The sequence below is a fragment of the Mesoplodon bidens genome (genome assembly GCF_964165515.1).
Source record: "Mesoplodon bidens genome assembly, chromosome: 12".
Classification (NCBI taxonomy): domain Eukaryota; kingdom Metazoa; phylum Chordata; class Mammalia; order Artiodactyla; family Ziphiidae; genus Mesoplodon; species Mesoplodon bidens.
The window spans coordinates 81661178-81674991 of NC_138168.1; the positions used below are offsets into that span (position 1 = coordinate 81661178).

Here is a 13814-nt window from a genome sequence, read left to right on the forward strand (position 1 = left end):
GTAGGAAGCCAGAAGTCAGAGTCCAAGAAAGTTGACAAGGACTCTCAAATGTGACCCCAGGCTGAGCTAGCACTGGGCCAACAAGCCTGGAGTCTTTAGCTCTGGGCCTGCCCATAAGAATAGCTTTCAAATAAGGGCTTGAGTAAACTTAGCCACAGAGTTTATTTTAAGCGCCACTGAGATTAAATCAGATATTTCAGCCCTTAATAGATGAAAAGCGTTCAACAAAACGTTCATTAACACACTGCCAGAAAAGTGGTCTTGAGGCATGCTATTGATGACATTAAAGAATGGGCTGGAATGCAAAGCATTGTTTACTCAGCTTAAGAACAAAAGACTCGGGACCCTATGAACCCAGTTAGCTGATTATAGGAATAACCATTGTCCTGTCAAAAAGCAGCCAAAGTGAAACTGCCAACGTGAAACTCTCAGTTAACCTTCTAAAGCGTACCTACAGCAGATTTCAATCAACATGGCAGAGTGCCTGCAGAAGAAAAGGGAGATCAACGAGATGCTTGACAGTTTATTTGGCACCATTCAGTAAATCCCAAACTGGGGCACCCGAAGGAAAATGCGAATTATATTATGTACAGGAAGGATACTAATCAACTCTGTTGGATTTATCAGACAAAGATGTTCACTTCAATCAAAATGTCATTTTAGGTCATATTTTACTGCCACTGGGGGTAGGGGTAAAAATGTATGATAGCCTACCCTATGTGATTTTATAATCAGATGTTAGGTGCCTTCTTCGTAAAAGGTTTTTACATTTTCTCTACTAGGTAAAAATGTGGGAAATAATAGTCACTCTACTACTCCCAAAATTTACACAGAGTCTCGGGAAAAGAGCAGCCTAGTGAGAAAACACTTTAAAAAGGGAAATTTAGGAATGCATTTTTGCATGTGTGAATCTGATATAAATTCAAACTCCAGGAGCACCTGCTGTAAAATATGAATGATTACAGTTCAAAATTGTGCTTTTCGTCCTCCATCTTGTGCATGGAACTAAACCATCAACTACTGTGACGGCCCCTCCCCTGCTCACACCATCTGAAGGACAGAATTCTCAAATAAATGTCAACTTTAGCAAAACAGAAGACTTACACCGTCTCGTGCTAGAAATAAAACGAATGATTTGTGTTTATGATTTTTCACTACACATCCCAAATGGTACGAGGGCTGTCATCCTCAGGAGGTCATCACCCACAGGCAGAGAGCTCCTGTCCATACACCAGGGCCCAAGCATCAAGGTGCATGTGTGACCTCATGGTCCCTCAAACTTGATTCCTTGACGGATCCGAGAAGCCACCAAGAAAATGGGCTCCTGTGGTGATGGAGCCAGTGGGAGAGGAGCACGCCCGTCTCCACGAAGTGTCCAAGGCAGCGTGTGAAAGCGCCGCTTTTCACCTTCCGCCCCCGTGAACGTGGGTTCCCACACCCATTCCTACCGGGAGGAAGCAGCTGCAGGCCTGACTTCATGCTATTTGGCATGAAGGCAACAGAATGGAAAAAAGAAGAACTGGAACCAAGTCAGCCCTTCATGACCCCGACAGAAGCCTGAGCTTTGTCACATTCCTTGGTCACCTGGATCAGCAGACTCAGGCCAATCAACCTGGCAGAGACCCAGCCAGGGCAGCTAGCAGCTGCTCCTTCTTTGCCACTCTTCCTTATTCTACTCTCTTACTAACTGAGGAGCCTTGGGAGATGGGTTTAACCTCTCCATAGCTCAGTTTCCTTCTCTGTAAAGTGAGGATGATAAAACCTGTCTCAGAGAACTGTTGAGAATTAAACGTGACAACACACGTCAGGCAGATAGTCCACACCTGAGACCCAAACAGCTCCCAGTAAATGGTCTCCTGACTTTCCCTCCTCTGCGGGATGGTATGCTTCCTTTCCATTCAGTTTTTCTGGGCTCTCTACTGCTCAGCATTTCTTCCTACACTGGAACCCAGCATCTGCCACTGCCATGTTGTCTCCTGCCAGTTTTCATGCCCTCACAACTTCAGGAGGACAGATTAAAGAAAGAGATCAGAATCCCTTCCCACCAGGAGACTTCACCTGAAATTATAGCCTGAAAACTGGACGGAAGGTCTATCCACGGACTCGGTGTGGGACGTAAATGAATCGCTTTGCTATATACCTGAAACTAACACAACATGGTGAATTAACTATACTTCAACTAAAAAAAGGAAAGAAAAAAAGTTAATTAGCACAAGGAAGAAGAAGAAGAGTGCCATTTTCTTACGGAGGAAGAAAACAACAACTGTTTATCCTTCCACTCTGGAGAGGTACACACTGTCATCAGAGGGAAGGATGCAGAGAAAGTAACAAGAAAGAGGAGGGGAGAGTGGCAGTTTGCGGAATAGAGAAAGAAGAAAAGGGACAAACAAATGCCTGTCTTCACACACAGGGACACAGAGAATAAAGACTCTAGGAGAACATGTTCCTTGTCACCAGAAATAAAGAGACACAGCTTTTATTCCTTCAATTCCCCAGGAAAAAAAAAAGCAACAAATGGAAAAGGCAGGTTTCTTCCTAAAGAGTCAAAAGATCTTTTGCCAAGAAGTCTGGAGAAAAACTGCACTTCTCGCAGTTGTGAGAGGGTGTGAAACCCCTGGCAAATTCAGCCTTTCTGCTGCCACGACACCGCACGTGGAAGAAGACATTCCACTCATCCTTCAACTGTGCACACAAATTTTACTACTTGCCAAAGCGACTACGTTCTCCAATTACTACAGAAAACACACGTCCGTCAAGAGCTAAACATGTTTTTCAAACTAAGTTCATAAAATGACATTCCCATATATATTTACACATTGCCAGTCTTAATCCTTAAAAATTGTTCAAATTTAAATAAACTAAAAAGTACCAGAAATCCCAACATGTTTGTTAACTTTGTGTTCTTCTTAAGCCATCAAGTTCGGCTCCAGAAAAGCAGTACCAGAAAAGATTTTTATATTTCCTACTATAGGCTATTATTTCTTAAGTAGGCACTGTGCTATACATATATCTTATTTAATCTTCATAATCTTTTGAGGTAGGTATTACTATTTTTTAAATATTCTATACTAATTCTCTAGATCTAATTTTGTATGAATAAGTAAATGTGGTCACATACATGCTTTTTGTAAAAGAATAAGTGTTTTCTGTTCTTTGGCTTGCCTCCTACATTCTCTCCCCACTTTTCTCCCAGCCAAAGTAAACCCAACTTTTCTTCCAGCCAAAGTAAACCCAACTTTTCTTCCAAATTGCCCACTGTATTTATATATTCTTTTTTTTTTTTTTTTTTTTAATTTTATTTATTTATTTATTTATTTATTTATTTATGGCTGTGTTGGCTCTTCATTTCTGTGCGAGGGCTTTCTCTAGCTGCGGCAAGTGGGGGCCACTCCTCATCGCGGTGCGCGGGCCTCTCACTATCGCGGCCTCTCTTGTTGCGGAGCACAGGCTCCAGACGCGCAGGCTCAGTAGTTGTGGCTCACGGGCCTAGTTGCTCCGCAGCATGTGGGATCTTCCCAGACCAGGGCTCGAACCCGCGTCCCCTGCATTGGCAGGCGGATTCTCAACCACTGCGCCACCAGGGAAGCCCCAATATATATTCTTTTGTATATAGGTTTTCAGATGTACTGCATATTACAAATACATATATACATACATTTAAAATTTTTTTGGTCACCATTTGTCTTCCTCTTACACTTTTTTCCCCTTTTTTCTTACTCCACAATAACTTGTAGAAATTCCAGCAAATCATCTGGTAACGTAACTGTTAGTATTCCCATTTTACAGGTAAGAAAATTGAGACTCATAAATTTGAAGTGACTTGTCCAATGTCCCAGGGCTAAGTAATGGTAGAGGTAGTATTTGAACCCATAGCTGTCTGTCTCTGAAGCATACGCTCAATGAGCACCAAAGGGAAAACAAAAACAAAAAATAAACACAAATAGAAACAATACCTGTTGTGTCCCTTAAGTTTGGGTTAAATTTTTCCCGATAAGCGACAAATTCTCAACAGCATATGTGTCAAAAGCATTATCTCATTCGCTTAAACACACATTTAAAAAGTACCATGAATCACGGGCCAGGCATCATGCGGCCCCAGTAAACAGGGGTAAATGTGATGAGGATGCCCAGTGGGCACCCTTCTGAGTGGGATCTGTACCCCTGGGCAGCCTCTACCTCAAATGCCAGGACTTGGTGGCTACATGATGAATGCACCGTGATTGGTATCAGACTCTTTCTGTCAAAATTATTTTATGCACTATAAAAAAGAGCTGAAACTCAGAGCCACTTTACTGCTCTGAGCGTTTTCCTAAGAACATGGCCTCAAAAGCATAATGATGAAGTCCCACGTGCCTCAAGTTCAAGGGCTGCTCAGGACTGGACCTTAAACAACAGCCAAACTTCACTCTTCATGTTCCGGGAACAGACACAAAGCACATAGCTTTTCAGAACTGCATCTATTTTATGGCATGATTAGAACCGAGGAAAGGATGTTCTTTACTTTTTGCCAAATCAGCAGCGGAAACAAATGTGCAATCACAGAATTTTCAAACCTAGTGAGATGTGAAAAAAGAACAAGTTCTTCCGTACATTTTATGGCCTCAACTCAATTCAAAAATAATTTTACAACAGTCTGCTACATGCCAGTTAATATCTTCCTGGCCTTCACTAAGATGCGAAGGTCTGGCAAATGAGCTGTGTGTGAAACTGACGTGTCACTTCCAAACCAGAACATTTGTCAGTGTGAGAATCACCCAGGTTCTCTGCACCTCTGCCCCAGAGACAAACAACGTAAGACACTGGTTGTTCTGTCAGCCTGCAACCTGAAGTGAGGCGAGCTGAAGCAGATCCCTCAGCTGACCCATTTGGATATAGAGAATCCAGGAGTAAATTGCTGAGGTTTGGGGGCTGTTTGTTACTGAATCACCACCAAGCTCCTCCTGACTGGTTAACCTAACCACCAGAGGTCAAAATGAAAAGAAAATTAACAAGCAGATACAGTAACACACTCAGAACAAAGATTATGGTGAAATGTAGTTACTCCAGAATTTCTATTTTAAAAATATTAAGTGCTCTAACATTTTAGAGAAAGTACAGGGCTATTTGCTCAACTATTTTAAAGCAAAAGAAGGTAATCTTTGATGTAAAGGTCACTAGTCATTTTTCACAGAAACTATCTGTAAATTCATCTAACTTAAAGCCCTTCATCTCTCCCCAGCTCTGATGGGGGGAGAAAGGGGGAGAAAGAAAGAATGGTACTTTATACCTACATGTAAACCCTTTGAAGAAAAGGAAAAGGGAAAAAAAACTTTTAGAAAACACCAGTGATGTACTGACCTTCTGGACTGTAGTGGTCAGGTCCAAGCAAAGCTGAATGATTTTGTTCTTCGTTATTGAGAAATCAGTGATCCCTGTAAATGGAGCCCTAGAAAGCAATGAAAGTTCTCTTTAAAAAAAAAAAGTGGAGAGGATAAACCCACTGGGATCCCACACTGTGTGTTAACAAGCACAGCTACACAACAGGCTGGTTTAAATTGTTATGTAACTGTTTCCTCTCAAGTAACACAGAAAATAGGAATCTGAGTAGAACAGAGACAGAGAAGTTCTAGATAAAAACACGTCCAAAGCTGAGCCAAGAGAATGTACATACCTTCAAAAGTCAACTAACAGCCTTCATACAAACAAATAATCAGTAATGTTTAACCTCAGTAAAACTCAACTTTAATTCTTCTCTAAGCTGAGGTTAATTCATTCCTGCTATTCACCTCAGGAACTTCCAAAGGGACCCTAAAATGGACCACTGACCCCAAAGTCCTGGACAGGTCCAATGGCAAGGGCAAGAAAGGGATAAAGGTTCCTGTTCCTCAGGCAAAACACCGACTTCTATGCATCTCGGACCCTCCTTTTACAGGACAGTAAAGCACACCCATCACTTACCGGTCCAGCCAAGCTAACAAGGCCTTGGCAGCGCCTATGAGCTCTACCACAGAAGTCAGGAACTCATTGGGGGGCTTGTGGGAGGTGTTCCCATCATAGCCTGGACTTTTTCTCCGGCTGCTTATGTAATTCTGTAAATTGTGGGAAGATGCTCGCAGTTTCAGAACCAAGTTTTTCATATTGTCGGTTTCAAGGCCATAATTCTGGAAAACAAAATCAAAGGGAAAAATTCAAAACAATCAACAATGTCCAAACGCTCATAATAACCAAAAACCCACTGAGCTACCTGAGTAACTCCTATGTCAGCCACAAAACCCTACATGATTTGCTCACAGTGTTGTTCTCACCCACATGGGCCACACCAGCCTTGCCTCTGTTCCTCTTGCCTCAGGGACTTTGTCTTGCTAGTTTCTCTTCCCGAAATTCTCCTCCCACAAAGGTTGGCATGGACAGCTCCTTCCTATCACATCCTAATTAGCCCAAATGTCCCCTCCTCTTCACGGCTTCCAGGACCATCTGGAGCAGTTTCTCAACCTGGGCCCTAGTGACATTGAAAGCCTAATAATTGTTTGTCTGGGTTGGGGGGTGGGATTCCTGTAGATGGTAGAATGTTTAGCTGGCCTCTACTCGTTAGATATCAGTAGCATCCGGTCCCCAGTTGTGACAAACAAAAATGTCTCCAGACACTGCCAAGTACCTCCTGAGGTCACTCTCTAGCCATCACCTCTGTCATCTCTGAACCACCCTGTTCACTGCTGTCTTTCTAAGTCAGATGCAAGGTCTGCGAGAGCTGGGCTCTGTGTGTATTACTCATGACTGCATTTCCAGGACAGCAGACGTAAAGCAGTCATTGAATGGAGGACTTTCCATCAGATAAAAGTCACACAGAAACAGAACAGCACTGACTAGACATCAATTCACCTGGAAGGTCATTTCCATCTTGTGAGCTTCTAACCTCCGTTCTTTCTGAACAATGTTTGACTTACCTGGATGCTTTTAAAAAAATCCGTTTCACGTGACACTATTGCCCTAGACTACTCTCTTCCAGATAAAGAACAAATCCCAAGTAACAACAAGAAACGACATGTAAATCTGACATGACTTTGGGGGGAGGATGAATTTCAGTATTCAATTGCATGTACACATCTTAAATTGGTGTTTCATCCTTTTTTAAGAAAAAAGTGAAAATATTTCTGGGGTATATTAAACTGTGTCAATAGCATCCCAAAGCAAGAATGTGGTATCATTTAAAAATTGGTTATAATATATGGCCAACACTATTGAACGCTTTATGCCAGAAACCGGGCTTAGTGCTCGGCAAACATCTCAGGTAAAACAGCATATGAGGTTGGAAGTGATATTATCTCTATTTTGCAGGTGAGAAAACTGAGGCACAGAGACATTCAATAAATTCTCCAAAGCCACACAGCTAATCGGTGGCAGTTGGGGGGGATTCTAACCAAGGCAATCTGCATCGAGGGTACAAGCTTTGGATCACGATGCTGTATATGCCCCCTTCCACACACCCTGTCCAAGAACAGGCAAAGCGATGACACAGAAACCAGGATGGGCACTGGACAAGAAAAAAGAGAAGTGGCCAGTCATCCTGGATCTAACACAAACTAGCAAATTGTTTAATCCCCCTAAATTCTATCCTGACCTGCTCCAACCCCTCTGATGTGTTAGAAGCTTCTTTCAGCCAGCTTCAGCCAACCTGGACCTCACTCTTCTGAGAGGCCGGTGGGCCCTCTTTGGATCTGATCACTGCTTTTGTCCCCACTGCATCTAGCCTGTCCCTTGGTCCCTCCTCTGTTATAGCCCCATCTCTAATGCCTCAGGGAGGGGTGAGCCATGTCCCCAAATCAAGATACGTAAAGCATAAATAAACCAGGGAGTCTGTGAGAACTTTTTTCTTTTGGCAAGATGAACAATGGTAAGTAGCAACAGTAACAACAGAAGACAATACCCTGAATGAAAACACTGCACACTTTAATTAGATTTTATGTGAAGTTTAAATTTATGTGGCATGTTGCTTCTTAGAAAATAAAAAATATTTTTTAAATGTATATAGAAAAGAGTTAAGAACAATTATAAAGAAAAAAATGCATTTTTTTTCAGATGCATTAACTGAAATTGTCTTTGTGAGCTTTAAAAAAAATGTAAATTTCAGAACAAAAATGAGTCTTCTGTATTAACAGTGATGTTCCATCTAAACTTGATATTCATTCTGTTTTTGTTCCACTGTCATTTTCTGGAGACCAGAATATGGCATTGTCCTTCAGTAGAGAAGACAAAAATAAAAAGATGGATTTTCACCATGGCTTTTTAAATCAGAGAATCAAAGACTCAAAACTGAGTGGATAAAGAGCCACATGACACAGGTTGTTTTGAAGCACTTGTGACTATGATTAAAGGGAAGTGTCCCCTTATTCAGTTAATTAGTCAGCCTGCAGACTTACAGCAAGAGTTCTGAACTAAAAGCAGGAAACTCAGCTTTCTATAGCCAATGACACCATGAATTACTCGGAACTTTTATTACTGTAGACAACATTTATTTCTTGAACTCAAAGAGGATTAAATTCATCTTAGGGTTACAGGAAATTTTAAACCTCAATCTTCTACAAACCTACCACTTTTAATATTAAAACAAAGGAGGAGTGTAGCTTGTTAACTGGTTCTTTTCATTTCCATTCAGTTTCTCTGATTCTTTTTTTTTCCCCAAAAAACAAATCACGGGACTAGAAGGATAGACAGATGTAGCTATAATAGATTATAATTTTATTTTATGTTTAAGAGATTTTAATCAGCTTTATTAAGGTATACTTTATGATGCATAAAACTAATTTTAAGTACGCGACATAATCAATTTTAACAAATGTAAATAGTCACATAAGCACCATCACAATCACAATACAGAACATTTGCATCGCCCCCAAAACATCCCTCATACCCCTGCATAGTCACTTTCCCCAACCCCCAGGCCCTGGCAACCTCTGATCTTCTTTCTGTCACTGTAGTTTTGCTTTTTCTACATAGATTATAATTTTAAAAAGCAGTAAAGAAGGAACAAAGAAAGGAAGGAAAATTCCATCCCCTTCCACCCCATTCCACAATAAGAAGAGAACAAGAAACTGATTATATTAGCTCCAAAGAACCCCTACTATAGAAACATAATCAGGAAAGGATTATTGACTTAAGTGTCCCACAATGAAAGACAGTAAATGAATAATTTCTCAGACCAGATTTGATTACTGTCACTAATCTTTTCCCTAATATCTGTCTCCTTCAGAAATTGCTTAATTTAAGATAAGGTATCAACACAGTACGAACTAAGAAATGAAATGAATCTCCAAAAATCTAGACACGTACTACAAACCTTCCACTGAGATCTCACGTCATTAGAAGTTAGCCATCAGGGGTCATTTCCTCGTCTGGCTAGAGAAACAACACATGAGACAGGAGAAAAGGAAAGAGGCAGATTCTCGCTCTTCTGGAGTCATAAACTGTACACATTTTAGCTAAGGACAAACCTTACACAACTTCTCCGCCACCTTCTTTCCCCATTCCTACTAGCTCTGTCTGTGATCTAACATACATGGTGATTAAGGAGTTTCACAGTCACACAATCAAATCCATTTTACTGACTTGGGTCAATTAAGTTTCAGCCTAAGAAGTATACTTCACAGTTTAATAAGTTCATAAGCAAGATCAAGTTAAATACAAATTGCTAGAACGGACTCCTCTTCCTTCACTATTTCTCCCCATAACAAAAAGGATACCAGTTTTTAACTGTTGCCATGGCTGGGTAAACAATAAACAGTGAGTCATCTCAGGGGTACACGAGTGCACAGAAGCACCCAGGGCAGGTAGACACATTACAGGTATTTCACTTAAGCACACAGGTAGGTGGCATCACTTCAAACGTGTATGGATTCCAACTTTGTGCACTTTCTCAGCCTACTTCAACCTTAAAAACAAATCTGCCCCTGCCTTGGTCTTTAGGAAACTAGGGTTTGGTTGATCTGGCAACGAAAATGGGTCTTGCAATTATACATTTTTACCCTCAATCCCACCCTAGAGACAAATGCTGTCCTCAGCAGAACTTTCTGCAATGATGAAAATGTTCTCTGTCTGTACTATCCAAATATGGTAGCCACTGGCCACAAGTAGCTACTGAGCACTTGAAATGTAGCTCTGTGACTAAGGAACTGAATTTTATTATTTCACTTTAATTAATTTTAATTTAAATGGTCACATGTGGCTAATAGCTACTGGAAAAAGCAGCTCTACAGCTGGTCCCAGTCACCCTCTGCCCCAGAGAGAGGGAGAAAAAGTGGGCTCCGACTCTGAACTCAATCCTGGGAAGTGGTCCTGGTTCGCCTCAGAAAACAAGTCACTCTCCTAAGCCACTCCAGCCAGCCAAGGTCAGTGTTCACAAAAGGGAGTTTTTCTCCTTGCTCCCTATATCCAGAACCAGCTCTTTGTGGCCCATCTGCTCATCAGTTTGGAACCTTAATCAATAGCTATTCCCTATTTTAGATTCCTAAAGATCCTAAAGATTCCTAAAGATTCCTTAGATTCCTAAAGATCGGCACTTTTCTTTCCAAAACTTTCCAGGGGCTTTTGTTTTTTCCTCCCCCTCTCTTACTTCTAATTCTACTCATTTCCTGTCCATCATAAAATCAACATCCACTAAACTGTTTACATAAAAATGTCTTCCATAATACCAGGGACAACAGCAAACACATATTAACTGTCCAGGGGATGGACTGTTCAAGGCAAAAAATTACCACCTATTTATATACACAAAGATCTATATGGTGTGAATGGGTTAAACACAGTATGATCAATAGATGCATTACCATAAGAATATTTTAAAAGGAGGTTATAGCAAGGCTAAAGATATTTTAGTGAAATACTCTAAAACCCTCCCCAACCCAGAAAAGGCACATTCATTTAAGAACCCTCTGTGACCCTCGTGTCAAATGCATTCACTAGCACTCTGCTACATGAAGCACGTCCAGAATGAGTCTGAGGTCAAAACTTTGTCTACAAAGGAAATTAGGAGGAAATTGTAAGAGATAAAACACAGCTTTAGGTTCTGGCATTTGTCCAGCTCTGTTCACTTTAGTCTAATATTTTAAGAGGTAGGGAAGGGAGGAAAGCGGGGAGGCAGCTGTTATGTTAATTATCCCACTTGAGGTCCACAACTTGCGTCCAGTCCATCCTGCCTGCTCTCCTCCCACACTGTGGATTTCAAAGTTATTGACCTGCCCTCCAAGTCCTACCACAAAGTGAAAGAGATGATCTGAAATAGCAGAAAAGTCCAAAAAGTAATGTTCCCAGAAAGGACAAGACTAAACTCAAGCATGTCTTACTGTATGAAAAACATACAGTTTTAATAATAAACAGGACTCAGATATTTTCTGGGCAGTGCAAAACACTTACAGGTTAGTAGACAGCCACATCTAGGGGAGCATCACTGTACAAACGGGGAAAACACACACCACCATCTCCCTGGAGGTCACAGAGCCAGGAGTGTGCAGCAAAGCCTGGATTAAAATGCAAAAGCCTGCTTCCCAGACCAGCTCTCAGATCACTTGGCCACAGCATCTTCCTGGTGGCAGCTCATTTATCAACCACAAATAATTTCCCCATTACTTTCCTAAACAAGAGTAGCACATATCAGAGCAGAAGACAAGGTTCTATCCACTTTAAGAAGAACACGCACAATGCAGCAAGTGTTAAAGAATCAACGGAACGCGGACCAGCAATGGCAAGATAATCGGTAGCACATTTTTTCCCACCATTCTCAGGGATATAATTGTATATAACCCCTTGCTCAGGTTCACAGCGTAACTAAACCAGCCTGAATGCTGCCGAGTTTGCCCAAATCCTGACAGTTAAGGAAACAGCATCCTTCTCATGGCATCACAACAGACTGACAAGGATCCCACCCTATGCCAACCAATTTATAAACACAGTACCCTTGGAGGTGGTTTTAAACCATACCTAAAAGAGCTACTACCCACACGGCCACAGATGTAATGAAGAGTCGGAACCTGGCAGGATTTTACTCACTCACGTTCAAGCCAAAACTCAGTCAGCTGCGAAATGTAACTAAGTTCACATTTTTCCCATCTAGCTGCCATTTCACAGGTTGATTATTCCAAGCACCAGTATCAGTTATTGAAATATCACAGATATCTGTGAAACATAAAAATTCTTTTTATAGTAACAAAAACAGACACGAAAATCAGAACCCATTTGTCATTTCAATATAGAAGATGACATGTTCATTCAGGACCATCTTCATCTTTTTTATTCTTTTTAAAAGATAAGAAAATAAGATGAATACAGAAATTTTTTCCATAAAAGGTCAACTTTTTCTGTAAAGGCCAAGAGAGTAAATATTTTAGGATCTGAGGGGCCACATGGTCCCTGTTACCACTACCCATCTCTGCCATGGTAGCACAAAAGCAGCCACAGATAACACTTAAATGAACGGGCATGGTTGCGTTCCAATAAAACTTTATTTACAAAAATAGCGGGCCAGATTTAACTTGTAGGCCTTCGCTTGCCAAGTCTACCTAGCAAATGATTTCTTTTCTTCCCTTCTGATATTATCTTCAGCTCATGCTCTACTTCCATGGATCATTAAGAAAATGACGATAAGCTAAAGCGCAAAACTGTGGAGATTTACAAGATGAGATTCTTAAAAACATATGGCGGTACAGATCACCTTTTCCTGAACTAACCAGTGCACAGAGAAGGTCGACAGCCTCCAACACAAGTTCCTGGTGTCCAATTCGTGTGACACCCAGCTCCTCAAGATCCTGATGGGAAATCTGCAGCAGCTGCTCTCCATTTATCTTCTCCCGTTCAAACTTGTGGACATACTGCTGCAGGCAATCATCTAACCCTACCAAAAAAAAAGCAAAAGGGTCCATTATTGTCATTTTTGTTCCTTTACTCAAAAAAATGCCCACATTTAAATCAACTTCAGGAATTGCCAATTATGCTCCACTATTTGATTGTCTATACAATGTGTATTCCACCTGAAGGACATCTTTCAAGTGTGTCCTCGCATCTTCTTAAGCAGATTTTAAATCTAATGCACAGCTTATTTGTACAGCAGAAAGTAACACAACATTGTAAAGCAATTATACTGCAATAAAAAAAAAGGTTAAAATGGTCAATTTTATGTGCTGTATCTTTTACCACCTTAAAAAAATAAATAATTAAAAATGTTTTATTTTTAAAAATGCAAAAAAAATAATTTCAAATGGATCCTACACAATTTTGACAGTTACCATCCCATTCCCTTTCAGCTAAAAGAATAAACACTAACCCCTACTGACTTGAAATGCTAGTTATCTGTGCTAGACATATGTTTGTCTGTTTGCTAAGCAGTCTTCCTCTGGAACACCATCCCTCTCCCAGCCCATGTGATCCCAGTGGACTTGCCAATCAAGATGCTTTGCCACAGTGATTGGCCACACTATTCTATCCATCAGCCAGTTATAGGTTCAGGGATGACCATGTGACTCAAGCAGAACCAATCAAAATCTTCCCTGATATTTGATATATGAACATAGGAAGACAAAGTCCCCTTCTTCCTTTCCAATTAGAAGTCATAAACATACAAATTTGGGGATGCTGGCAGTCATTTTTCTGATCAGTTTTACAAAATAAATCTTTGAGACAAAGAAGATGTCCCAGTAACATCCAACATGTCCCTGGATCTAACCCTACTTAAAGATACTTCTAACCCCAGCATTTTTTACTTAAATAAAAATAAATTCCCTTATTAGCTTAAGCTTATCTGTGTTGAGTTTCTGTCCCTTGCAACTGAAAAAGTTCTGATGAATACAAGA

At 40.8% G+C, this 13814-nt stretch overlaps 1 protein-coding gene across 5 annotated transcripts in view; it reads right to left on the minus strand.

The window, feature by feature from the left end:
• The window catches only part of CNKSR3 (CNKSR family member 3), a gene marked incomplete at its 5' end in the record, with an annotated part of 104056 nt that overhangs the window by 25833 nt on the left and 64409 nt on the right, over positions 1-13814 (minus strand). For 2 of the 5 annotated variants that reach the window (XM_081251207.1, XM_081251208.1), the window contains 3 exons: positions 5338-5425; positions 5938-6140; positions 12680-12859. In XM_081251207.1, the coding sequence (XP_081107333.1) occupies positions 5338-5425; positions 5938-6140; positions 12680-12805 (417 nt within the window). The remainder of the gene's footprint in view (positions 1-5337; positions 5426-5937; positions 6141-12679; positions 12860-13814) is intronic. The other 3 variants (XM_081251211.1, XM_081251210.1, XM_081251209.1) reach the window with 2 other exon arrangements.